Source organism: Lepidochelys kempii, chromosome 2 (assembly GCF_965140285.1).
Source record: "Lepidochelys kempii isolate rLepKem1 chromosome 2, rLepKem1.hap1, whole genome shotgun sequence".
In the NCBI taxonomy this organism is placed as follows: domain Eukaryota; kingdom Metazoa; phylum Chordata; order Testudines; family Cheloniidae; genus Lepidochelys; species Lepidochelys kempii.
Genome location: NC_136381.1, coordinates 33781607 through 33807676, shown reverse-complemented (window position 1 = coordinate 33807676; position 26070 = coordinate 33781607). Strand labels below are relative to the sequence as shown.

The window sequence follows — 26070 nt, the reverse complement described above, 5'->3', positions numbered from 1 at the left end:
TTAAACTTATCATTTTTATAAGGTGTTTTTATATTTATGGATGAAGAGTGCCAAGTTTTATTAATAATTGCAAAGTGTTATTTATTATTAGCAATAACATTTACGTCAATTTGTTTCCAGCACTGCTAATGTACCTCATAGCTGCAATCAAATATAATATAATCTTGTAGATGTCAGTGAAGCAGGAAAGAAATGTATCTGTTTCTTCCAAAAAAGAATGATGTCTCTGGATGCACGCTGTGCTACAGGTCCCTGTCTAGCTGGCAAAGCTCCAGCTGTGCCACAAAACAAAACGAAACAAACAAAAAACTTTTGGCTCAGTGGTACTAAGGGTGGGCTGGGCAGTGGAGTCAACAGCTTAATGAGAGGAAACAAATAACTAGGGAAATGGTGCGAGCCAGAGAAGAAAGTAATTAAATCTATCGTCATTTTAAAAAGGGGTTTCAGAAGAATACAAATGTTCCTGTCTATGTCATTCAATCTATTTCCTTTTCCATTCTGACCATATTAACCACAACAACTCTCAGTTAATTCTATTCCAGAGACACTGGCATCAATTTACTATACCAAATTTGCCTTTATAAACATAGCTTTGATACTAGGATTGAAAATAACCTCTTGGGTCACCTAAATCCAACTAACTCTTCTGATTTGGATCTTTCTATACCACTGGCTCATGTTATCGATGTTCTTTTTGAAGTCCCATAGAAAACTGGGCCAACATCTCTGTTGGTGTAACTCTACTGATGTCAACGGAGTTATGCCAGACAAAACTTTGGCCCTGTGTCTGTGGTAACCTTTAGGTCACTTCCTTGAAGTTTCAGTTCATTTCCCACAGTCTTAAGCTTACACTAAAGTTACATCACAGCTACTGAAGGCAGAGAAAAAAGAATAATTATTTACCGATTAGGGGTTTGAATACATAAATAATTTGTCTTTTTTAACATGTATCCTGTTAAAACAAAGATTTGCCCCTACTTCATTTTCTTGCATAATTTGGTAAGATATGAAAACTACTCATAACCCAGGAGACTTGTGATTTTCAGAAACCTAAATATCTCACCCACTCACTGAATGATTTAGTTTGTGAACTCAGTAGGTACTTCTAGGGAGGTAAATTCCTAGCATATGTGTGTATTGTTTTGAGACTTAAGCCAAACTTCTTGTCAGCATTCAAGAGGAAGCTAATGCCTCATTTCTCTCGTTAGGAGGCCACAAAACCAGACGTTAGTGAACAAACTTTCTTTCCTATTGCATTAGTCCTCTGAAACACACAGCATTAGACCTAACATTTTAACAACTATGTTATTATGTAGTCTGACACACAAAAGAAAAAACAACAACAGGAAAAATGAATAACCACATTGATAAAGAACCCAAACAGTCCTTTGGGGTTTTTTAGACTCCCTTTTAAGTGGGGGAGGGGAAAAGGGTAGGCCACCTATCATATTATTTAAATTTGTTTATAATATGCAAAGATAATTTAATATTATAGGCACAATACAATAATAGGCTATTTTTTGCTAGGCAAGGATTTTCTATTGCTTTCTGTTGGGACAAATTCTACAATCTACTAGTCAGTCACTGGCTTCCCCTCTCCATATGGGCAATACCTCTGTTGAAGCTGATCTTGCTGGCATTAATTCATGTATGAATTTCATCAGAAATCCACCAGATCCTCAAACCATGTCATGTACAACCACTGCTCCAAATCCTCCCCATCTCTGCATGCGGAAGGGGCTTCTGCAGTCGTGGGGATGCATCTTTGTCACCAGTAGATTTGGGGGCCTTTGGCCCTACTTTCCTGTTCCTTTGCTCCTCTCTGCATTGTGGATGGGAGGGAAGCCTTTGGCCCTTATCTATGACTGGATTTGAAAATGATTTAATCCTAAACAAGTTCCCTTAAAATTCCATAATGCACACCAGTCTTTTAACAGGAAGGCTAGTTTTTGAAAGACCTGTTATTTTAGAAATGAGTTGGTGCCAAAATTCCCCACTGCCACATTAAAAAAAAAAAAAAAGTTTAAACAAACTATATGACAACTCTGTTAGCAATAAATATGGACAAACTCGAGATGTCTGGGGCCCTGTGATATCATGTATATTTGTCCTATCCATAGGTTTTCTGATCTAGTGGAGAATATATTTTTACAGATCAGCATAAACTAAAGCCATAGAATTGATCACACTGGCAACACTGAGTGGTTGGTTTTGGAATCCAGACTGAGAATTGGTTGGAAATTTTACAGGTGGCCCCTGTCTCAAATGTAGTCTGTACCAAACCCAGAGATGTAAACACCTCAGGTATTTGGGGAATTTGAAATTCAGATCTAGATCCAAATTTTGCAACTTAGGTTCACCTCTACTTTTTTAAGTGATTGGCTGTGTGACCTTTACTCCCATTCTCTCATTTGCCTTTATACACTGAGAACTTTCAGAAATTCCTTCCCTTGGCCTAGCAATAGTGAAAATACTGCTGTAGACCAACTGTAAGAATTGTTATCACCATGTCATCTAACCTGGCTCATGTCATCTGACCTTGACAAAAGCCAAACAGGCAGGCAGTATCAGAGCTTATTCTCTTAGGGCTGTATTTTCAAAGGTATTTTGGCATCTAGAGAAGCAGATAGGTACCTAGTGGGATTTTCAAAAGCAAAGAAGTTAGACACTTTTGAAAATCTCATTAGGCACCTATTGCATCTTTGGGCACCGATATGTGGGCACTTTGAAAATCTGGCCCTCGGTGCCTTGTTTAATCAAATAGGCATGCTGCCTCTGAAAATATTAAACTACTCCTGCCCCCCCGCCCCTCCCCCCCGGTGTGCAGAGTTTATGCTAGCTGCTCAGCAGAGTTGCTGACTCAGATGGCTGGGGTGAATTTGCAGTGGTCCTAGCACCATCAGCATCAGTATGGACAGCACTGGCCCTCCAGTGGGAATAGGTTCACATCAATTCACATTTACAATACTATTGTTATAAGGCAAAAGACTAGAAACTATTCTTTTTAAATGAAAGCTGAGATTGTCTTTTGCATTCTTAGGTCTGTCAAATTAAAGGGATTCTGTGACTGAAACTTTTTGGGACTACGAAGGCTGGCTCTGTTCAGAGGAAAGTGTGATCTGCCTATAATCGTTTATGGAATAACATGTCCATTGGGTAAATTTCAACCCAGTCCCAAGAATGGATAGTTAGTTAATTCTTGTCCTGAAGTTTGAAGATTTATATCCCTTGTCAGTTCTCACCCTACCTAATTTGAGTGTAGATATTGTTGTTATTCACATAACTGTCTAATCATTTTAAAATCCGACTGAGCTCTTTGTTTCAATAATATCAAGTGGCAATGAGTTCCAGAGGTTAATTATTTTCTTTTATCAGTGAAAAAAACTGCCTTTTCATTTGATTAGATACTCTTGTGTTTGTGTTTTATAATAAGAGGTAAGAAGGGAGTGTCCAATTGCTCTTCTTTCTACCATTCATTATTTTATATACCTATATCATGTCAACGTATTCCTCTCACTTTTGACAAAATAGTCTTATATTTATACTCTCTCCTCAAATAGAAGTCTTTCCATGTCTCTAATAATTTTCATTGCCCTATTCTGGAGCATTTCCATTTCTTCAATATCTTTTATGAGATCAGATAACCAGAACTGAGCACAGTATAAAAGATATGGGTATACCATTAATTTATAAATAATATTTTAATTGTTATTATCTATCACTCAAAAAATCTTACCCTAACTCTATGTTTTGAATGCTAGTACACAGATAGCAGATATTTGTGTTTAACTAACTAAAGGGTACTTTACATATTTTCCCTGAGTAGTTATGGCTAAATTACAGTAGTTCCAATTGTTTTTGCCAGCATGCATACCTTGTACTTGACACAGGCTTCAGTATGTATAATAATTATTTTCACAAATTGATGCTGGTAATAATTTTTTAAAAATCCGCGTATGTGTCCAAGATTTCTTTAAAATGGTCTGGTGTTCTATGTTAATGTCGTTATTTTAACAAAAGCTTTTCTGTGGCTTTTTTTAATTCTGAGAAACAATTTATTTCCTAAAACTTGTAAGTCATATAGATTTAAATATATAGCAAACAGGTATTTCTGTGAAAGTGCTCTATCTCTATGTAAACTGATTTAGGTATTTACAATATGCCAATCAACATAGTATCCAAGCATGAATCTGAGTCAGCTACTAAATACAAAGAGATATGGGGAATGAGATGGAGGTGTCTAAACTTAGGCTACCAAGTCTACATTTAGACGTGTAAATAGCTTTAGCTTTCATTGAATTCAATGGGAGTTGTTTGGTGCTGAGCACTTCTGAAAATTCCCTTATCCAGGTACCTATATATGGACCCAGTAGCCTAAGTTCTGATTTTTTTGAAAATCCTGGTTCAAAGTCTTTATAAGAACCAATTGATGTCTGAAATCTCCATAATTAAGAGGAAAAATATTTTGTTTGAATCTAATTCAAGATGGCTAGAAAATCTGTTTTCAGTCTTTACAACAGCTTGCAGTTCATCTCTGTATGAAAATAATATCTCTCTCACATTGATATTAATTTCAAAATGCTCCTGAGCGCTGTTAAAACAGGCTGAGCAAAACTCTGCCAGATTTCCTTGCCAGAAGACCATAAAATACATTAGAGGATTTGAATTGCTTCACAATGCTGAACTATTGGTATGAGAGCATACTGTTTAAAAAAGATTTTATTTAATTTAAGGTGCTGAAGAACTGTTTAGCATGGAATAAGTCAAAGCAACAGAGAAAGGGAAGATTTAGAATGGACATGAGAAAAAAGCATGCCATCAATAAGATCGGAATGTGAAAAAAATCTTCCAAGGGAAGAAGATGGAATCCTAGTCACTGGAACTATTCAGATACAAGCATCACAAGGGGCATGGCAATGTTCTCAAGGGAACAAACTAGATTGGATCATCTATTAGATCTTTTTGACTCTTAGTTCTATCAGACTACAATGATGCAGGTGCCAGGTTTTTTTTACCTGCACATCTCTATGCATATACTTGCACTGGTACAGGAATCAGTTATATAATCACAAGTCACATATGCTCTGGACTTTCTCTCTAGAATGTCATCCCTCAGCCTCACTTGCCTGTTCAGCTATTGGCCCATCTTCTTTCTTCCCTTCATCTCTAAACTCTCTGAATGTGCCATTTGCTGCCTTTGCCTTGTGTGCCTCTCCTCCAACTTGCTCCTGGATTTTCTTGACAAGGTTTTTGATGACCTCTTCCTAGCCAAATCACATATCTTTAATTTCAACCTCCGCTTTGACCTCCCTGACATCCACAATATCTCCTCAACAGTCCATATAGAACACATCGACAAAGATCATCTCCCTTACTCATTGTTCTGATCATGTCATCTTCCCCTTGAATTCTCACTGGAATTTCTCTTTGAATCCATCTCCTCCTCCTCAGCAACTCTTGTCCTTGTGCTGCAAGACTCTGCTTAGCCTATCTTCTTCTGAGCCCTTTTCACACTCTGCCGCCACCTCCTCACCTCATGATGCCACCCTTTGACAAACTGTTTGTCCTTTTCTCCTACAACAACTCTATGTTTTCTTCCATGCTACTTTTGATGCATGGAATGCCTCTCCTGAGTTGGTCTGCAGGGCCTGAGAATTAAAGGTCTGAGAATTAAAATCACTCTGGAAGAAGAATTTTTTCGTGATACTACAGGAATGTGTTGACTAATAATTTCAAGCATGTTAAGCAACTAGAGATTGCCCCTCAAGAGCTAGACATCTAATAATAATACATTTTAAAATGCTTTATTAAGATGTAACCAATGATAACCCTGATGACTGGCCATATAGTCTACCCATTGCCTCTGCCATTTTTGTCTGCCTGGGTTTGGATTGTAATGTCTTCAAGGCAGAACCTATTCCATCTTCCATGTTTGTTCAGTACTTACCACACTATGGGTGCAACTGGAAACAAAGAAATAATAAAAAAAAATAGAAAAATAAGGAGAAACGTAATATTCAGAAAATATCTGAAAAACAACAAGTCATAAGGAGTCAGATCCTCCTGGGCTATAATTTGGTATCACTCAGTGGAGCCAATTTACATCAACTGAAGATTTGGCACAAGAGCTTCAACCAAAAAGTCAAACATACTTGTTGGCATCATGTTCACTCTCAGCAATATCTCAAGAACTATCCATGTTCAAATGTTTTCCTAAGCTACTTTGTCCTTGATTACCTCAGAATGTCAGAGACTCTTTTCTTTTTTGACCTATACAAGTAAATTTGACCCTCCCCTCACCAATGTGTCACTCTAGTGCCATGGTTCCCAAACTTATTCCGCCGCTTGTGCAGGGAAAGCCCCTGGCGGACCGGGCCAGTTTGTTTACCTGCCTGCGGGCCGAGGGACATACTGGCCGCTGCTTCCAGCAGCTCCCATTGGCCTGGAGCAGCGAACCGTAGCCACTGGGAGCCGTGATCAACCGAACCTGCGGACATGGCAAGTAAACAAACCGGCCCAGCCCGCCAAGGGCTTTCCCTGCACAGGTGGCGGAACAAGTTTGGGAACCACTGCTCTAGTAAGAAATTTCTGAGACTTTTAGAGATGTTACTCTCTTACCTCCTCCTTTAGAGCAAAGATTGACCAGACTGTGAACTGTGTCCATCAATTCCAGCTGTTGTTTCTGCAGGACACTGTTGTTGTTAGTTGCCTTGTTTAACTGCTTCTCTAGCTCCTGGATTATGTAACTTTGGCGTGAGACTAAGCCTTGAAGGTTCTCTTTTTCCTCCTTCAAAGTATCCAACTCTTCTTTATGCCTTTCTTCCATTTCTAATATTTTATGCTCAAGTAAACTTTAAAAAAAAAACAACAGACATTAATTAGTATTAATATACATTGGTACAGAAGCTGGTGCTGATTTTATCATTTGGTTGTATGCAGAGTTCAGCACATGAATTACTCATGTTTAAAAAAGGCAATAAACTCATGGCCATAACTTCACTTTAAAACGTTAGCCAAGGGGTTGGTATATTCCATCTAGCATCTAAACATGATTGACATCTAGGATCTCGCTTTCTAAACAGTGCAAAGTATGTTACAGGTGCAAAAGTACACGTGCTTGCATTCCTAATTTGTACACCCACCTTAGGGAATTGCATGCACAAGAGGTCGGTTATGTACCTCGCTGGAAATTTGTACATGTAGTTATCCACTTTGGGCAGATAGTTAAGCATCCAAATAAGGCATGCAGTTCCAACTATATTTTTTGCATGTGCAAAAAAGTTGTAGAGTCAACTTTGGAGTTGGAGAGGGAGAAAAGATGAACAGGGCATGGAAGTTGTTGGTGGAGTTGTTGATGGGGCAATGTGATAAGAGATGGGCTCAGTGGGGTAGGCTGGAGCAGAATTGTGTAGAGCTGTGAGCACAAGAAGGTAAAAACTTGGGAACAATGGGGAACCAGCCAAGGGATATGGAGCCAATACTAAAAAAATCTAAACAATAGTCTAATGGATTCAAGAAAGCATCTTTGAAAGAATATAAGAGAAACACAGAACAATCCCCAGACTACTTGCATCTATTTTTATCATATGGTCTCATATGGAATCCTCCCATAAGCTTTGGCTTATTAGCAGTGCATTACATTTGCAGAGCAGGAGGCTCCTAAATTGCAATCTAAGGCCTTGATCCTACAAAGACTAATGCACGCCTTGTTAGGACCAGTGCCTAAAACTGTAACTTTGTTCCCTTGTGCCATTGTCTTATGTTTTCCTCTCAAAGACTCCTGTGAACTCTTCTAATTGCTTCATATGAGACTTGATATGCTAAAATATTGAGAGAAACAAAGAAACATAGCCTGCAGTCTGTCTGATATGAAAGACACTGTCTCTTATAATAATTAAATGGAAAATTAGAGTTACAGCTGACAAATTTACACACCTTTGTAGTGAAGAAAATGATGCTGAAAATGTACTGAAAAAGAGATAGTTTAACTGGTTTGTGTCTAGGCATGCTAACAAGATATAGACATCTTATATAACCTTGGAATAATCAATCCAGTGCAAATAACTTCCAGATCATTAGAATGTAATGCATTATAGGACAACTTTAGTTAAAAATAACCCAATAATCAATTCAGTACTTTGTATAAACTTTTGTATAATTTTAATAAAATGTTGTCTCATGTCATAATCGTGATTCTCAACTTGTAGGGTCTTGGGAGATTTTAAGTGGCTTGTGAAGATGGGAAAGGAAAATTTGCACAGGTGAGCGGTACCCACTTCCATATCGCAAAGGAGTTTCTTTTCCCAAAAGGTATATTAGGAAGTCGGATTCTTAATGTGGGATCCCTATTTTGTCAAAATCACTCATAAGGAACTTTTCTTGCACAACAAAAAAATGAAGATGATGACTCATACGGTAACTCAGAGGCCTTCTGAATTCTCATTGTTTATATCTCCTCAGCCAGGAAAATCTTGAGTACAACTGTAGAAAAATAACTGATTTGCTTTCATCAAATGTTATGGCTAATTTTAGAATAAATGTATGCAAACACTTTCCCCCTCCTTGTACTCCTTCCTCTTCCCCCCGCCCCATGTTCATTTTATAAAGATCAAAAGGAGTTGTGGATGCAGCAGGACAGCTAGGATATATGTAACTACCATCCTATAATCTTGTCAGTGCCGATACTTCGGCATTATTGTAGGAGTTCAGCAAATCAAGGTTTTTATTAATATTAGATAAAGAAATGAAAACCTCCCAACTGCTGAACTTCTGATCAGTGATTCTACTGTATATGCCAAAGGAGGTGTTTCTCATATCATGAACCCAACCATTGATCTCAAACTTACCAATAGGCCACTTCCTATCCAAGTTAATCCTAGATTTTATTTATTTTCTCTTTCTCCGCACCTTGGTTTTTACTGCTGGGTAATAGATGAGTGGCAAAATGCCTATTTTATTTCAGGTCATTTAAGCTAACGGAGAAATGTAATAAAATCCTTATGGAGTTGTTTCTATTAAATATCATGGGGTCTTAATGTGAGTTGTTACAAATGATAACAGTGTAAAGATTAAACTCAGACCCTGGATTTGCTGTACACACTAGAGTAATATAAAGCTTAAAGCTAAAACAAAACAAACCCCTAAGTAAATCCAATAGCAAATCTCTTTCCCCCAGACGTTATGAATTTTGCACTTAACAGGACACTCAAGGAAATATATTGTGCAAGCTTGTCCCATCCTTTTCTGTGAAAGCCAGGCAGAGCTACATAAGCAGAGTACCACTTTCTTGGCATCATCCTTGCCCCCAGCTGGAAGGGAGAAGTTGACTGATACTCAAGGCTCTTTAATCTCATTGACAAATATATAAAAAGATACAGTATATTGGAAGTTGAAGCTAGAAATATTCAAAATGAAAACAATGTGCACATTTTTAACTGTGAAGGTAGTAAACTATTTTAATACATTGCCAAAGGATGTGGTTAATTCTCCATCACTACAAGTTAAACAACACTGAATGTAGGTCTAAAAGATGGGTGCTCTAGCTCAGCTACAACTTATTCAGGAATCACTTGATGATATTCTATGCCTCATGTTATGTACTGACTAGATGATTTTAAAGGTCTCTTCTAGCCAGGGCTCATCAAAAATTTTAAGACTGAACAGTTTTCTGTTAGAAAATGATGATGCAACAAAACTTAACATTTGGCAGGAACTTGTAAATTCCATCAAAATCTTCATGGGAAATTATCAAAATGGTTCATTGCAATATGGCCGAAATGTTTCATTTTGACTTTCTCATTTCAACTTTTATGGTATATTATGTTATAATTTGTAATAATGTAACTAGTTTGAAAACGAGAATCATGCACCCTGTCTGGAACACATGTCTGTTAGGGCCATGCTGTGCGGGACAGTGGAGTAGCTGGTAGCATTCTCAAGGTTGCTAGGTTGGAATTTTTCTGGGCGGCTGAAGGGTAAGGGAAGACTAGATGCTCTCTAAATTCCCATCAGGCCACCCAGGCAGTATAGGACAGAATTTAGTTCTAACCATACAACATTTTACATCTGTGTCTATGTCTTAATGTTTTCACAGAAAAGAAGGGTTGACTGCCACAACATGGATTGCTGCATTGTTTGTTTTACATCATACGTTTCTTAACATAACAGTAAATGAATCCATGGCGATGACAGTTCACTGTGTCTTATTTATAGTAACATTGCCCATGTCAGGCAAGGAAGAATAAGATGACAATGCATAGAGCTTCCCTGTTTGGAGTCTATGCAGAGAGGCAGCCTGCAGATGTTTTATTGCTTTAGCAATAACACATCTTTATATTTATGAGGATAGTGTCAACAACATGTGGTGCAAAGATGGGGTGACATAGTGCCTGGTTACTTTATGCTTTGCTATGTAGATGAAAATAGTATTATATACTGCAAAACGAGTAAATTGTTAAGGAATGTGTATGTAGTGACCTGTATCTCTACAATGTTTTTTTCCCTAGATATAAAGGCCTCAAAGATATGAAGGACAAGAATATGCTCTGAGGACAGGTGAACTCCCTGTGACACATTCACCAATGATATAAGCCCACAGAATTTGGTTCAGTTTTGTTAAGAACCAGGGAGAACCATCTCTCAAAACTGAGCAAAACTCAAAACTTTATTTAGACTGGAGGCTTCTGCACTGACTGGTCTGAAAGGACAGAATTACCTAAATAGCATGAGAAAGGTTGCTGTCATGACCTTTCACTCCAGTGGGGCCAAAGTTTCACCCATGATTTTACAGCAAGGAAGTTCTAGAAATTGCTCACAAAAATCCTGTTTGGGATTTTTTTAGCCTGGTGTTGAGACCAAACAATTTCAAAGAAATTCAGATAAGTTTGAAGGTTTATCAGATCCAGCCTAACTCCACAAACCTTCAAAAGTTCATTCACCATTAACAGGTTACCCTCATGGAAGGTCTGTGAACAAAGAGTTTACCAAGTTTTCAATCATCGCTGTATTTTAAAGGGGCACTAACAAAAATATTGTGGTTAAAATGAAACCAATATCAATGATTTATTATTGGTTAAGTAAAGGCCTTGTGCTCTGCAAGACAAAAAGGGGATATATAGTCTTTGTTCTAATGGACTTTACCATCCAAATGATCTATAATTGTCTACTGCAGTAATTATGCGGTACTATTCCTTGATAATGCTTTCAATCAAAATGCCATAGCTGTGACTTGAATGACTCTCTGCTCCTTTTTTTGTGTGTGAGTAGACAGAGAATATGACTTCCCTGTACACTTTTAAACCCTGTCTACTCATTAGAATGGAATAGTCGGGAAGTACAGCTAGGGCACAACACTGATAAAAATAAACCACTGCTCACTGTAAGGTTACCCTGTGAGCAAGCTGATTTTTTTACATGTTGCAGCCTTCAGCTAGGAGCTCAAATAGTCTTTCTGGTATCAGAATAATAGTATAAAGAAAAGGATATTATTGTTATTGTAGTTTACATATTGGGCCTGACCATGTTGACAGGAACTCTTTAGAGTTGTTAGGTACAATGCAGAAAAAAGCCAACTTCAATTTGCCTTACATTTTAAGCATACTTCTGTATATTGTTTATTCTGTTGGTATTAGTGTAGCCAGTAATCTATTTTCTACCATACAAATGATGTGTTACATTTATCAGGATGTAAGCCAGCAGGATAGCTCAGCATGACTGCATCATGTATAACATTATTCATAAACCTTCCTGATAATTCTAGAGAGGTTAGCAGGCCAGTACCGAAGCCAACACACAGACTTCCAGTGAGGGCCAATGTCATTTTGAAAGGTGATGAAGTAGAACATGGAGACAGCACTCTTGAAACCCTCCTGGGAAGATGGAAAGCTTTATTTAAGCAAACTGCATTGCAAGGTACACAGTGTTTTTACTAATCCAATCCAGACCATAGTATCTTAAAGGGGATTTTTACTTATATTTTGAGATGCCTCAGTTTAGATGTGCTTGGGAAGAGGGTATGAATTAGGTCAGGGAGAGGGGAATCTCTTGCATCAAAAGTTATCTTAACCGCTTGCATTAAAAGTAATCTTTAAAAAGTCTGGACATTTTAACCATAGACAGTGTGATTTACTTTGCCTTTGATCTATTCAACAGGTAAAGACAAGTATTATCATTGTACTAAGAAAAGTCTGGCCAAATATATAATTACATCCATATACAGAGGAGAGAGAGAGAGAGAGAGAGAGAGAAATGGGATTTAAATCCTTATTCTCCGGCTGTATTCTTCTAGCTGTGAGAGGTTAGAGAGAAATTTCCCCTGTGGGACAGGTTATTCTATAGTTGTCCACTACAAGTTTTCTTGAAACTCCCTGTCTAGTATCAAGCACTGGACATTGCCAGTGAAGTAGATGGAGCACTGATCTGGTGTGGTATTACCTATATTCCCATATTTCTTTAAATCCAGTAAAATGCTGGGGCCTCATTCTCTACTTCATTTCATCTGTTGAAGTCAATGGAATTACAGTAAGGAATAGGAAATAAAGCTCGTATAATGGAGTAGAAAAATCAAGCTCTTCTTGAAAACCAAACATTGAAACCAAAATGTGTGTCTAAAACTCCACCCAGTGGCACTGTGTTTCTCATTACTTCTGGCACACAAGAGTGGAGGTAGTGTCCAATAAAAGTATTCCTGGAGAAATTATCATAATCTTCCTTGTATATGGTCTGACTGTTCTTGTGCTGAATCTGCTAACACTTGTCTGCTTAAACATTTGTCTGCTTAAACAAACTTCACTTGGTTTACCTATTCCTGTGTAATGCCTAGATTGGCAAGTCTGCTATGTCTATACTCATTTCTCTGATTCTCCTTTTTCCTCCGGCAGTTGCATACTAAATGAGATAGCAGGCAATCAATTATGAGCATCGGTAACCCTGCATCCCCCTCAAAAAAGGTTTAAAGTGAAAGCACTGAAAGCAAGGAACATTCTCAAAATGTAACACATTATTTTAAAATGTCTTGTGGAAGAATAAGTTGCACTGACGTAAACAATCATTTATATTTACAGTTATTGGGAAACCACAATATTAAGGACTTGTCTATACAATGAGTTAGTGCGTGAGTATAGTGAGTATAGTGAGTATAGTGCTTTGCTATAGGTTCACACCCTAGCTTGCTGTGTACTAACTCACCATGTAGATGAGCCTTCAGTTATTACATTTCACAAGATCATCCAATATGTACTATATGATTGTGGGACAAATTGCAGTGGGTGTTGTATATGTACATAGTAAGAGACTCTCCCTGTTCAAAAGAGCTTAGAATCTAAAAAGACAAGATAGATAAAGGAAGGAGAGGTTACTTTGTATAGTGACTGGAGTTCTTGGAGATATTTATCCCTATAGGTACTCCACTTCTATGGTTGCCAATTTTGGTTGGACGTATTTCTGGAGTTTTCATTACATGACATAATCTTTAATTAAACATTCATCTTTAATTCCTGGAGACTCCAGGGCAATCCTGGAGGGTTGGCAACCCTATCCACTTCAGACACGCATTCACTCCGTGCACCTTTGATCAGAGATTTTTTGTTTCAGTGCCCATTTGGTTTGCTAATGTGCTATTATGGCATATGTGTATACCAAGGGTATACAGAGCAGCATGGATGAACTTTCCTCATTTCCTTATCTACTGCAAAGTCCCATGACCCACGACTCCGAGGCAGAGGGGAAGGAGGCCTAGTAGTAGAGCACACATAGGGACAAACATCTTGAAAAAATTCCAGTTACTGTACAAGGTAAGTAAACTCTTTGTAACATTACCCAGGGTATAACCTGGACTGCTGAACAGCTGTTTCCCCTCAGTTCTCCAGCCTTTTACACTGCTTTGCTGTGAGAGCAACCACTCCTGATCTGCTCCGCAAACAGCCTCTAGCATGTAAATTACTCCCAGCCGAATTATATGAATGCTCTAGTCAGACACTGCTGAATTATATTGCAGAGTGACAACAGAAAATCCCAAGTCACAGACTTGTCACCAGGAATGTAAATCTTGCAGTACACAGCTCTTTTCTTTTGGATAATACAAGCTCATAGAAAGTCTGTCATTTCATTAATAAAAGAAGATATGCACAAACCCTGATATCTCAAATGGAGGTTCCCAAACATTTGAATTCAAACACACTGGTTTAGATAAAACAATTAAACAAGTTTATTAACTAAAGAAAGATAGGTTTTAAGTGATTACAGGTAATGAGGCATAAAAGTCCGAATTGGTGACAAAGAAACTAAAAGGTAAAACACAACTAACATGTAATTTAACAAGCTAAGTGAATTCAAAGTGAAATGTCTCTCTCACCACATGCTTTTGCAGTCTCGCTGGTTGGAATCCTTTCAACCAAGACTGTCTCTTTGCCTTTCATGTATTGTGGCTGTTGTGAGCAGAGAGAAAGGTAGGAGTATTTTGGGGCCTCTCTTCCCATTTCTCATAGTTCTCTTTTCCCTTTGAAGATCATCTTCAGCTGGGTTCAGGAGACAGGTTGTCTGAGAGATGGGAAACTGCAGCTGTTTTCTTTGCCAATATGTAAATTTCTTGCTCACATCCTTCTTCCTGCCAAAGAATGGCCACTTAACCAAGGGATAGTCCATTTGATTTTGTTGACATCTGGCTGAGGTGTTGGCTAGCTTTTTGTCTCTAGGGAACTGGTCTGAAGCTGTTCTCCAGACTTGGAACATATCTTATACAGCGGAATTTTACAACTTTCTATACAATGTTACCACACATATTTTACCAGGACAATAATGTTCAGCAGATTCTGAGTTTTCAAATGATACCTCACAAGGCATACTTTATACAAAAAGTATCATAGGCTTGTAAAAAGGGTGAACATAGGAGTAAAGACTGTCACACTCTCCTTTTTTATGCCCTTTTTTTTATGCAAGGCCCCTATAGGTGCTCCACTTCAAGTGATTCATGAGCAGTACTCTCTGAAAGAGATGGGAGCTTTGAAGCCAGACCTAAGAGTGACAACAGAACTGCAGTATCAAAAGCAGCATCTGCCTTAGAAGCGTGCATGAAAACATAGTGTTCGGGAAGATGTGAACGGAAGCCCAAGTGGCACCTCTGCAAATTTCTGCAATTGGTATGTCTTTTAACAGTGCCATGAATGTAGACTGACATCTGGTAGAATAGGCTATTATTGTAGGAGGGTGCTGAACTTTAACAGTCTCATAGCAAGAGAAGATGCATCCCAAATCCCACTTTGATAGTCTTTGGATGAAAATTGTGGATCCTTTAGTTCTGTCCACAAAAGCAACAGTCTGAGAGACTTTCTAATTGGTTTGATTCTGTCCAAATAGAAGGCTAATGCTCTTCTAACATCTCAGTTGTGGAGGGTGGCTTCCTCCTTGTTTTGATGTGGGTTAGGGAAGAAAGATGACCTGACTGATATGGAATTCTGAGGATATTTTAGGTTAAAACTTGGGATGTGGCTAAAGGAAATCTTTCCACTTGTAGAAACCTGTAAAGGGGGGAATGTGCCACTAATGGCCCTGGTTCTTCAATTCATTGGGCAGAGGTTACAGGCACTAAAAAGGCCATCTTCATAAGCAAGTGTAGATAGGAGCACTTTTCTAGTGGCTCAAAGTTTGGTTTCATGAAACAATTGTGGACCAAATTTAAATCCCACATTGTGGTGGGCTTTCTGTTTTGTGGGAAAAGGTTAATCAACCCTTTAATGAACCTGGAAGTCTTGGAGTGGGCAAATGCTGAAAACTCCTCCACGGAGAATGGAAGACTATGATAACCACTAAATGAACCTTAATGGAATTTAGAGGAAATCTAGGCTTCTTCAAATTCAACAGGTAATCTACATTAGCTCAGAGGGAAGAACAGACAGGAAAGACTTGTTGTTGTTGTATACATCAATGCCAAAATCTCTTCCATTTTTGCAGATAAGTCTTCATGGTGGAGTCCTTTCTGCTGTTTAACAAAACCTGTGGCACTTCTGTGGAACAGAAAACTTCTGTCTCAGAGGACCATTAGGAAAAAAACCTCTGAGCTGCAGAATGTTCACATCAGGGTAGAGAACCCTACCTGAGTCCTGATTTAACAAGTAGGGAATAATTGGAAGTTGTAATGCTAGGTAAGAAGTGAGATGAATCAAGCCAAGGGTTGATTCAGAGCTGTTTGACAATACTGAGCCTGGGATCCCATGACAGCAATCTTGAATTCATGGCGTGAGTAGTGTTTACAACCAAAGAGATCTAGACATTTCATCTTTATCATGATGTTGCTTTAGAATGATGTTGCCTGCCACACTTGTTGATGGCATCAGCAACCAAAAAGTTTGAATTTTTATTTACACACCCTCCACCAGAGTAGTTAGCTGGAACATAAGAGCTTTTGGTTGTCTCTTTTACATGCTGGGAGTATGGTGGCTGGGGTTTGCCAGATAGCTTTGGCAGGTTCAAGCACGGCTTTGTTCATATATGTGGCCACTCTTCTTGAACCTTCTCTAAAAGGATCTGAAGTGATTTGGTGATCCTTTTCATAAGCTCCTGAAATTGTATAAAAATCATCTGCACAACAACTGAGGGAAGGGGGCATCACAGTCTCATCTGGTAAGTATAAGGAGATATGAGTTTGTGGTGTTACTTCTTTATCAGCTCTCACCTCTTGTCCCTTGAAAGACTCATCTTGGTTTGAGATTGTTGATGAATAGGTCTAGCAGGAGACTGTTTCCTGTGGTGATCCCCATATGTAGTTGGGAGCTCTACAAAACTGTTGACAATAAGCACCCTATGGGCCCCAGTATGGCCACTGAGGGGTCCATAAGGAACGGGAGGGGCAACCAGTGTTGCTCATACCAGGACAGATAATCAAGATCATGAGTCTGTCTGGGTCTAGAAGTCTCTCAGAAAAAATGTCTGAAGAGATGGCTGTAGGCTGATAACAAGGTGATCCCTGTACTGAAATATGAGAGTCAAAGAGATGTCCTCAGCCTAGTCCCAGGGGGAAACAGACAGTGGTGGCATTGATTGTCTGTCCCTTTTTGACAATACTGGTGAGAAAGGAAGTACCAGAGAATGGAATGGTTTAATGGCCTAGAACTTTCCGGTACCAATAGACTTTTTCTGGATCTACTCTTGAACGCTGAACAGATTTTAGATGGGATGTGCATATCTCCCAAACAATGGATGCGACAAGAATAGGTTGTCACAGACCAGGATAGGTTCCTGAGAAGGGAAGCAGCAGTTGAATCCAAAGGTCCCAGGCATATTCTGGGGAAACAACTCCTGAGAGGAGGACCTGTCACACAAATGGTAAGATGGGGATGGGAGGAGTAACAGGGTTGTTTAACTAAATAAAAACCCCTTGAAAAAATAAAATGAAGAATATTAAAAATAAAACTAGAACTATAGTAGACTAAAACCAAAACAAACAGTAGAAGTAAGCTATGCATGGAGAAATCTAGAAATGGGCACCATAATATACTCTGTTTCAGGCCAAGGTGGTCAAGAAAGAACTGAAGGAGGTTTGTTTGTGCTGATCTATGTTCCATTGCTAAGGGGAATGAGGGTACCAAGGGTATATGTGAAGAGCAAATGGGCACGGCCACTGAAAATTCCTGATCAAAGGTGTACGGGGCATATACGCACCTGAAATGGAGCACCCACTGGGACATTATTCGAAAAAGTAGTATTATACCCATTTTATTGATGGGGAATGGAGGCACAGAAAAATTAAGTGGGACTAGTCATGTACTGAAATAGAAACTTGTGCATAAGTGATTGCAGGATCGGGACCTAAATGACTTGTCCAGTGTCACACAAGTGACAGAACTAGAAATTAAACCCAGATCTCCTGAGTCCCAATCCAGGGCCTTAACTACATGAGAATGATTAGAGGACTGGAAAACATGCTTTATAGTGATAGACTCAAGGAACTCAATCTGTTTAGGATAACAAAGAGAAGGTTAAAAGGTGACTTGATCAGAGTCTGTAAGTACCTACGTAAGGAACAGAAATTTAATAATGGACTCCTCACTCTAGCAGACTAGAAGTTGAAGCTAGACACATTCAGACTGGAAATAGGGTGCACATTTTTAACAGTGAAAGTAATTAACTATTGGAACAATTTAGTCAGTGTCACGGTGGACTCTCTGTCCCTGGCAATTTTTAAATCAAGATTGGATGTTTTTCTAAAAGATCTGCCATAGTTCAAACAGGAATTAATTCAGGGCAGTTCTATGGCTTCTGTTATACAGAAGGCCGGACTGAATGAGCACAGTGGCCCATCTGGCTTTAGAATCTATGAACCACAACACCATCCTTCCTTTCAGCTACTAAAAGAGTCGGTGACAGAACCCAGAAGTCCTCACTCCAGGTCCCTGCTTTAATCACTAGACCACATTCCTTCCTATTTTTCTGTTTGCCCTATACAGCAATGTTTCTAAAGGGAGACAATACAATTTAAATGTTGCTTTTCAACACATTCTTTATTTCCATATACAAACTCAGACTATTTCATCATGTCACAGACCATTTCATCATGAATGTCAGTGTAGCCACCCAAAGGTCAAGTCAAGTCAAGTTTATTTACTGCCACACATGCCTTGCACCCTGACACATTGTTAAGATACATAAATAAAGAAAGAACATTAAATACACAAGACATCACATAAATGACTCTGTCCCTTGCACATTCTAAATAAATACTTGCAGCTAAGCAGATAATGGCAATACAATTATTTGTTCAGTCAATTAAAAGTGAAATTAAAACATACATATTTCCAATTTTATAAATCTATGAAACTCATTTAGTCAATGCTCAATTCAATTCAACTTCTTCTCAATCAAAAATGTATGCACAAATAATTATTAGATTTGATAAATTGCCAACATTCACAACAAATACTATTGACAATGAATTATTTGACCATTTCTGCAAAGGCATCAAAATTAGCAATCATTTCTTTATAATAATGCACTCTCAGGGGCATCTTTTCCTTTCTCCACCATCATCAGTTTCCTCTCCTTCTATCTTCCAATAGTTTGTTGCCATTGCTCATTATGTGATCCATCTAATTTTGTAGATTCATAGATTTTAAGGCTGGAAGGGACCATTGTGATAATCTAATCTGAACTCATGTATAACACAGATCATAGGACTTCCCTGAATTAAGCCTGCTTCAAGTCCAATCATTGTGGTTGAACTTCAGCATATCTACTAGAAAAACATCCAATCTTGATTTAAGGATTTTCAGTAACACAGAATCCACCACAACCCTTGGTAAATTGTCCCAATGGTTAATACTCCTCACTGTTAAAAATGTGCACCGTATTTCTAATCTGAATTTGTCTAGCTTCAGCTTTCAGCCATTGGATCTTATTATACCTTTGTCTGTTAGATTAAAGAGCCCTCATTTCTGTTCCCCTTGTAGGTACTTGCAGACTGTGATCAAGTCACCCCTTAAGATAAACTAAAGAAATTGAGCTACTGGAGTGTCTCAGTATAAGGAATTTTTCCAATCCTTTAATCATCCTTGTATCTCTACTCCAGTTTTCAGCATCCTTCTTGAGTTGTGGACACCAAAAACGGACACAGTATTTCAACAGTGATTGCACCAGTGTCAAATACAGAGATATAAGAACCTCCACACTGCTAGTGAATATTACTCTGTTTATTTATACAAGGATTGCTCAGCTCTTTTGACCACAGCATCTCACTGGGCGCTCATATTCAGCTGATTATATCTGAGGACAGCCAAGTCCTTTTCAGAGTCACTTTTTCCCAGAGAGAGTCTCCCATCCAGTAAGTATGCCTGCATTCTTTGCTCCTAAATGTACACCCTGACATTTGGCAGCATCAAAACACATATTGTTTGATTATGCCCAGCTTACCTATCATACCAGATCAGTCTGTTTCAGTGACCTTTCCTCCTCATTATTTACCGCTTCCCCCAATCCTTGTGTCATCCACAACTGATATCAGTAACAAATTTATGTTTTCTGCCCAGTCATCGATAAAAATGTTAAACAGTGTTGTGCCAAGAACTGATCGATGCGTGACCCAACTAGAAACATCCATTCAATGATTATTCCCTATATACAGTTACATTTTGAGATCTATCAGTTAGCCAATTTTTAATTTATTTAATGTGTGACATATTTATTTTGCATTGTTCTTGTTTTATAATTAAAATATAATGCAATACCAAGAAAAATGCCTTACAGGAGTATAAGTATACTACATCAGTGCTTTCAATCAATCTTGTAATCTTATCCAAAAATGATATCAAATTAGTTTGATAAAATCTAATTCCCATAAACCCATATTGATTGACATTAATTATATGACCTCTTTTAATACTTTATTAATTGAGTCCCATATCAGCTGTTCCATTATTTTGTCCAAGGTTGATGTCAGGCTGATGGGCCTATAAGTTACCCTGGTCATCCGACTTACCCTTTTAAAATATTGGCACAACATTAGATTTCTTCCAGTCGTCTGGAACTTCTCTGGTGTTCAAGACTTATCGAAAATCAACATTAATAGTCCAGAGAGCTCCTCAACCAACTTTTTAAAAACTCTTGGGTGCAAGTTATCTGCTGATTTAAAAATTTCTAAGTTTAATAGCTATTATTCAAAACCATCCTTAGCTACTATTGAAATGGTAAGTATTTAATCATCATCATCATCATCATCATCATCTCTTTTTCCCAAAAATAGATAATAGAACTATTTATTGAACACGTCTACCTTTTTCTGCATTATTATGGACAATTCTACCATTTCCATCTAGTAATGGACCAGTACCATGGTTAAAATTCCTTTTGTTCCTGACATACTTTAAAAACTCCTTCTTGTTGTCAATTTAGATTTTAGGCTCTTCAGGGCAGGAACCTTTTATTTTATTTTTCTGTGAAATGTCACTCATGCCTCTGGTGCCAGACACATAATAAACTATAACCCTACTGTGCATCCCTGCACAAACCTTAGTTCATTTTTGACTCCATGAACCCAGATGGCTGCTATGACATGGAGTGCTTCTTGCATGTAACCCCGAAGTTATATTATTTCTTTCACACCCAAATTTAGAGGACTAGCTACTGTCTCCTTACTGCTCTATAGTGTTAAAGAGGGGGCAAAATTCTCCTCAGCTTCTGGACTACAGTCAGATCTCCAATGTACATCCTTCAGTCATTACATATGTAGTGTCCCATTGCTATAAGGAGGAGTTCTGCATACAGAACAGGTACTAACTAAATTGGAGTGCAACACTAAGGATTGAAGAGAAAAATTTAGCCCATAACATGGTAGTTCTTCCACTTCAATATTATAAATGTACTTCGGAAGACTTCTCTTTTCCTTATGCCTTTTCACCCAGTTATGTATATTTAATTGTCTGAAAACTTAAGGGACTACCACACCTTAGTACCATATAGAATTGGTTTTGCTGATTTGCTGATATTTCCTTATGCTTCCCAGTATCTGTCAATCTAGATTTTACTTAGACTTTCCATCTACATGTTTTTGTTTATTCAAGGCTCAGAACAACCATTTGCCCCAGCGGTTTAAAGGAGTAGAATTGGAAAGTATTTGTGGTAAACACAGAAAGCATTTAAGGGGTTAATAATTTTCTCTCACCTGTTTTTCTCATGAATTTTCAGTATTTCATGTGTCTGCTGCAGAAGTTGTTTTTCCAGCTTGTAAGTAGATAATGAATTTTCCAGCAGCTGAATTTCAAGACGGGATGTTTGATTTAGTACCTTAAGGATAAATAAAAGCGTTAAAACTTGCAATGTTCTAGTATTACCATTCTGAAGACTTGAACAATGAGTTACATGTTTATTCTACTTTATGTCAGCTTGCATGATGTCTAATTGAAATGGTCAGTTCATGTTTTAAAATATGTTTTAAACATGGGGCCAGATCCTGACCTGGTGTAAATTGAAGTCAGTGGAGCTGTGCTGGTAAACACAGGCTGAAGTGCTGGCCCCATATTTGTTGCAGAATAATAATATGCCATTAAAAGGAGGGAAACTGTATACAAAACCTCAGATTAAAGATATACAACACATAAATAGATCATAAGAGTACTTGGACAGCATTTGAACACATGCCAAACTGTTGCATATGATGTTTTGTAACTAGAGCTTCTATGACAGAATTCCCTCAAGATTTCTCTTTTTGCAATGTTGGCATGCACTCAGTATCTGCATACGTCAGGGTGGACAAACTACGACCCGCGGGCCACTTCCGTACCATGAGATGTTTTAATTTGGCTCTTGAGCTCCCGCCGGGAAGTGGGATCTGGGGTTTGCCCCGCTCCGCGCAGCTCCCAGAAGCAGCAGCATGTCCCCTCTCCGACTCCTATGCATAGGGGCAGCCAGGGGGCTCCACACGCTGCCCCCGCTCCAAGTGCCACCCCCGCAGGTCCTATTGGCTGGGAATCGCAGCCAATGGGAGCTGTAGGGGCGGCTCCTGCAGATGGGGCACGTGCAGAGCTGCATGACCGCGCCTCCATGTAGGAGCCAGAGGGGAACATGCTGCTGCTTCTGGGAGCTGCTTGAGGTAAGCACCACTCAGAGCCTGCACCCCTGACCCCCTCTCACACTCCAACCCCCTCCCCCAGTCCTGATCCCCCTCCCAGCCTCCGAATCCCTTGGTCCCAGCCTGGAGCACCCTCCTATACCCCAAACCCCTCATCCCTGGCCCCACCCCCTCAGAGCCCATACCCCCAGCCAGAGCCCTCATCCCACCACCCCGCATCCCAATCCCTTGCCCCAGCCCTGATCCCTCTCCTGCACCCCAAACCTCTCATCCACAGCCCCACCCCAGAGCCCTCACCCCCAGCTGGAGACCTCACTCCCTCCCACACCCCAGCCCCAATTTTGTGAGCATTCATGGCCCACCATACAATTTCCATGTCTAGATGTGGCCCTTGGGCCAAAAAGTCAATTCGGCTTACGTCAATTCCATTGCATCGTTACACAGATTGTGTAACTAATAGAGGCCCTGATCCTGCAAGTTGTTCCATGCAGTTGTCTTTGATTTCACTGGGGCTCTGTGCAGGGTCAAGGATCTGCCCTCATGGAACAATTTACAGATTCAGGCCCTAATGGGTATAATTGAAATGGCAATGACATTTTTAAATGGAAAGTAACAGATTCTAGCAACTCAAGTATATTTTTGCAGCTCAGAAATTAAATGAAAAAGGAAATATTCAGTCAGAATGACAGTAATAGTTTCTTACATTGATGTGGCAACTTCCATCCCACCAGGTTCTAAAGCATGTTATCTACAAGAATACATATAAGAGAGGGAAGACCACTGCTGAAATGCAAGCACTGAAATGAATGCAGTGTCAATTTAAAAGTGCACAATAACACTATAAAAAAGATTTTTAGATGGGTAATTGTCAATATCATCATGTGATTCTATGGCAATGCTTCCCCATAGAATCTACCTTACGTGAGAAAGCACAAAGCAGAAGACTCAGTCTAATAATGTCTCCATTTATTTGAAAATTTTAAGACCCATTCTGAGATGCCTTTTCTGCCTTAGATGGGAGGTATGCCATGGAGAAGTGAAGGTAGGACAAGAAGTCATGGGCTTAATCAACAGCAAGGGAGAGTTAGGTTAGATATTATGAAAAAAATCTAACTATAAGGGTAGCTAAACTGTGGAACAGCTTCCAAGGGAGGTTGTGGAATCCTCCCTCATTGGAGGTTTTTAAGAACAGGTTGGACAAACACCAGTCAGGGATGGGATATGTTTACTTGGTCCTGCCTCTGAGCAGGGGGCTGGACTTATTGCCCTCACAGGGTGTCTTCCAGCCCTATATTTCTAAGATTCTATTATTCTAAGTGGGGCAGAGCCAAGGCTCCACTGCTCCCTGCCCTTTCCCACCCATCTGCGTCAGGAGGGAGTAAATGGGCACATAGCACCCACTGCACCCTGAGCAGACCCAAAGTCTAGGTAGCGCATGCAGAGGCATAAGGAAGCATTTCTACACCCCATTGTTCCCCTGCAGAGCATGTAGTTCAAAGTCAAAATCTAGACTTGTATTGTTGCAGTTCGATACTAGACTGCTATGTGTAACGCTATGTGCAACAGAACAGATTTGCTCCAACATTTTCATGAATCTATACTCCGTTACATAAAAGCTAAGGTCATTTGAGAAGGTGACTTTTATTAACCAATGTATGAAAAAAGCAGCTGAGTAAGACTGTTTTGTCATCACCATGTGCATATCATCTCTAGCTAGAGTAAATTAAGTGTCCTCCCTTTGGTAATTGCTATTGTTCTTCTTTATATTGTAATGTGATTATGTAATAATTTGGGAATGATATTGTAAACTTGGGTCAGGACTTGAGTGCAAACAGTATGATCTATCTCAAACAGTTTGCTACAACAAACCAAATAAATACAACACATGAATACATTTGTTATAAATAAACAGTTTGAATGCATTGCAACTGTCAAAGATACCACAGACTACAAATTGCAAGGGGAAGTCCTTGGAGAAAGAAAAAATAATGTAATGTGAACTGTAAACTGATAGAAAAGTCAAAAGAAAAGAATTAGTATATACTGCCCTATGATAAGCATTAGACCTCAGCTGATACGGTATTCTGGATAAATTGCTGGTTATAAGAACAGCACATTTGTCCACTAGTTTGCATTGAAGTTATTAATACTCAATACCATGGGGGGGTGGGGGGAGCCCTCTGTAAGCTATGTTCTTTGAAATGGTCTTATATTCATGCCACATTGTAAAACTTTGTAGAATAACAAATTGTACAACTACATAGCACTTGACAAATGCATGAATGTTTGTCCCTCTCTCTTGGACCTGTAAAAAACTCCACATGTACAATACTTTTCAAATGTCTGGAAACATGTCAGAGAAAATAAATAACATTTCTCAAAATAAAGTGGCAAGTAATAACGTAGATCAAAGGAGGTATTTTAACCTAAAATTATTTATTTAGCTTGACACTTGTATCATTCACTGTTGGTAGCTGGGCTGTTTATTTGAAAGCAAATGCTTGTTAGTTTTTTGGTCAATCCAGCCTGACAAACACATAAAAAAGCTAAATATACCAACCAATCCTCATTAAGTATAAAGAAAAATACATAACAAGAATCAATCATCATTGCTGTTGCTACCAATAAACAGAAAGTGTTGAAATCTACTTTGTGATGATGTGGTAAAAGGAGGTGGTGGGGAAGGTTCTCCACCGTAAATTCTTAGAATATGGCCCTCGGGACCGACCTGGGTTTCAACATCTGTGAGTTTTCTCGTCTGCTCTGCTGTCTGACTTAGGAGACTGGTTCCTATCTCAAGCATGGTGGCTGTGTGGTTCTGAACTGCACTCTGCTGTATCTGGGCCATCTCCAACTTCATATTTTCCACAATGTAGTTCTCGAGCTGTGAAAGAGAAAAGGTAACAACAAGGGCATTTTAAGGAAAAGGTATCAGTTGTGCACACTTGTAATGATTAGCTAGAAATCCTATTGTAAGAAGAAGTTTCAGATCTCTCACCGAGGCCATCCCTTCCCATCATTCTGTGCATGGCACTTCTTCTGAAGTCAATGGGAGATAAAATCTGTAACATAATAGGGCCAGTTGTCATTGTGTTCATGGCCTGAAAGGACAACTAGATCATCTAGTCTGGCCTCCTCCATACCACAGACTCTAAACCACACCCGGTTACCCCTGTGTTGAGCCCATCTATCACCTCACTAGAGTGGTTCTTTAGGGTTCAATACTTCCTTTACAGACACAGGAGTTTGTTGCAATTTGCCTTGCAAACAATCACACACAACTTGCAAAGTGACAAAGAACATGTCAATTCATATGCAAAAATCAGATGGTGTGAATAAGCTCCTATCTTTTTCTAATCTTTTTTTAAATAGCCTACATATTGCCTCAATGACTACCAATGCTACCACATGTTCTTCTTGCAATATAACACGTAACAATATTATTATCATTTACATGGTGCCAAAAGTATGTGAAATTCTAGACAACATGGTTCCTGTCCTGAAAAGCTCACAGTCTAAAT

General features: G+C 38.9%; 1 protein-coding gene across 2 annotated transcripts in view; it reads right to left on the bottom strand.

Moving 5' to 3' along the window:
• The window catches only part of ANGPT1 (angiopoietin 1), a 208414-nt gene that overhangs the window by 80731 nt on the left and 101613 nt on the right, over nt 1–26070 (bottom strand). For both annotated transcript variants that reach the window (XM_073330323.2, XM_073330324.1), the window contains exons 2-4: nt 25278–25433; nt 21644–21765; nt 6619–6851 (exon numbers count right to left, since the gene is read on the bottom strand). In XM_073330323.2, coding sequence (XP_073186424.1) covers nt 6619–6851; nt 21644–21765; nt 25278–25433 — 511 coding nt within the window. The remainder of the gene's footprint in view (nt 1–6618; nt 6852–21643; nt 21766–25277; nt 25434–26070) is intronic.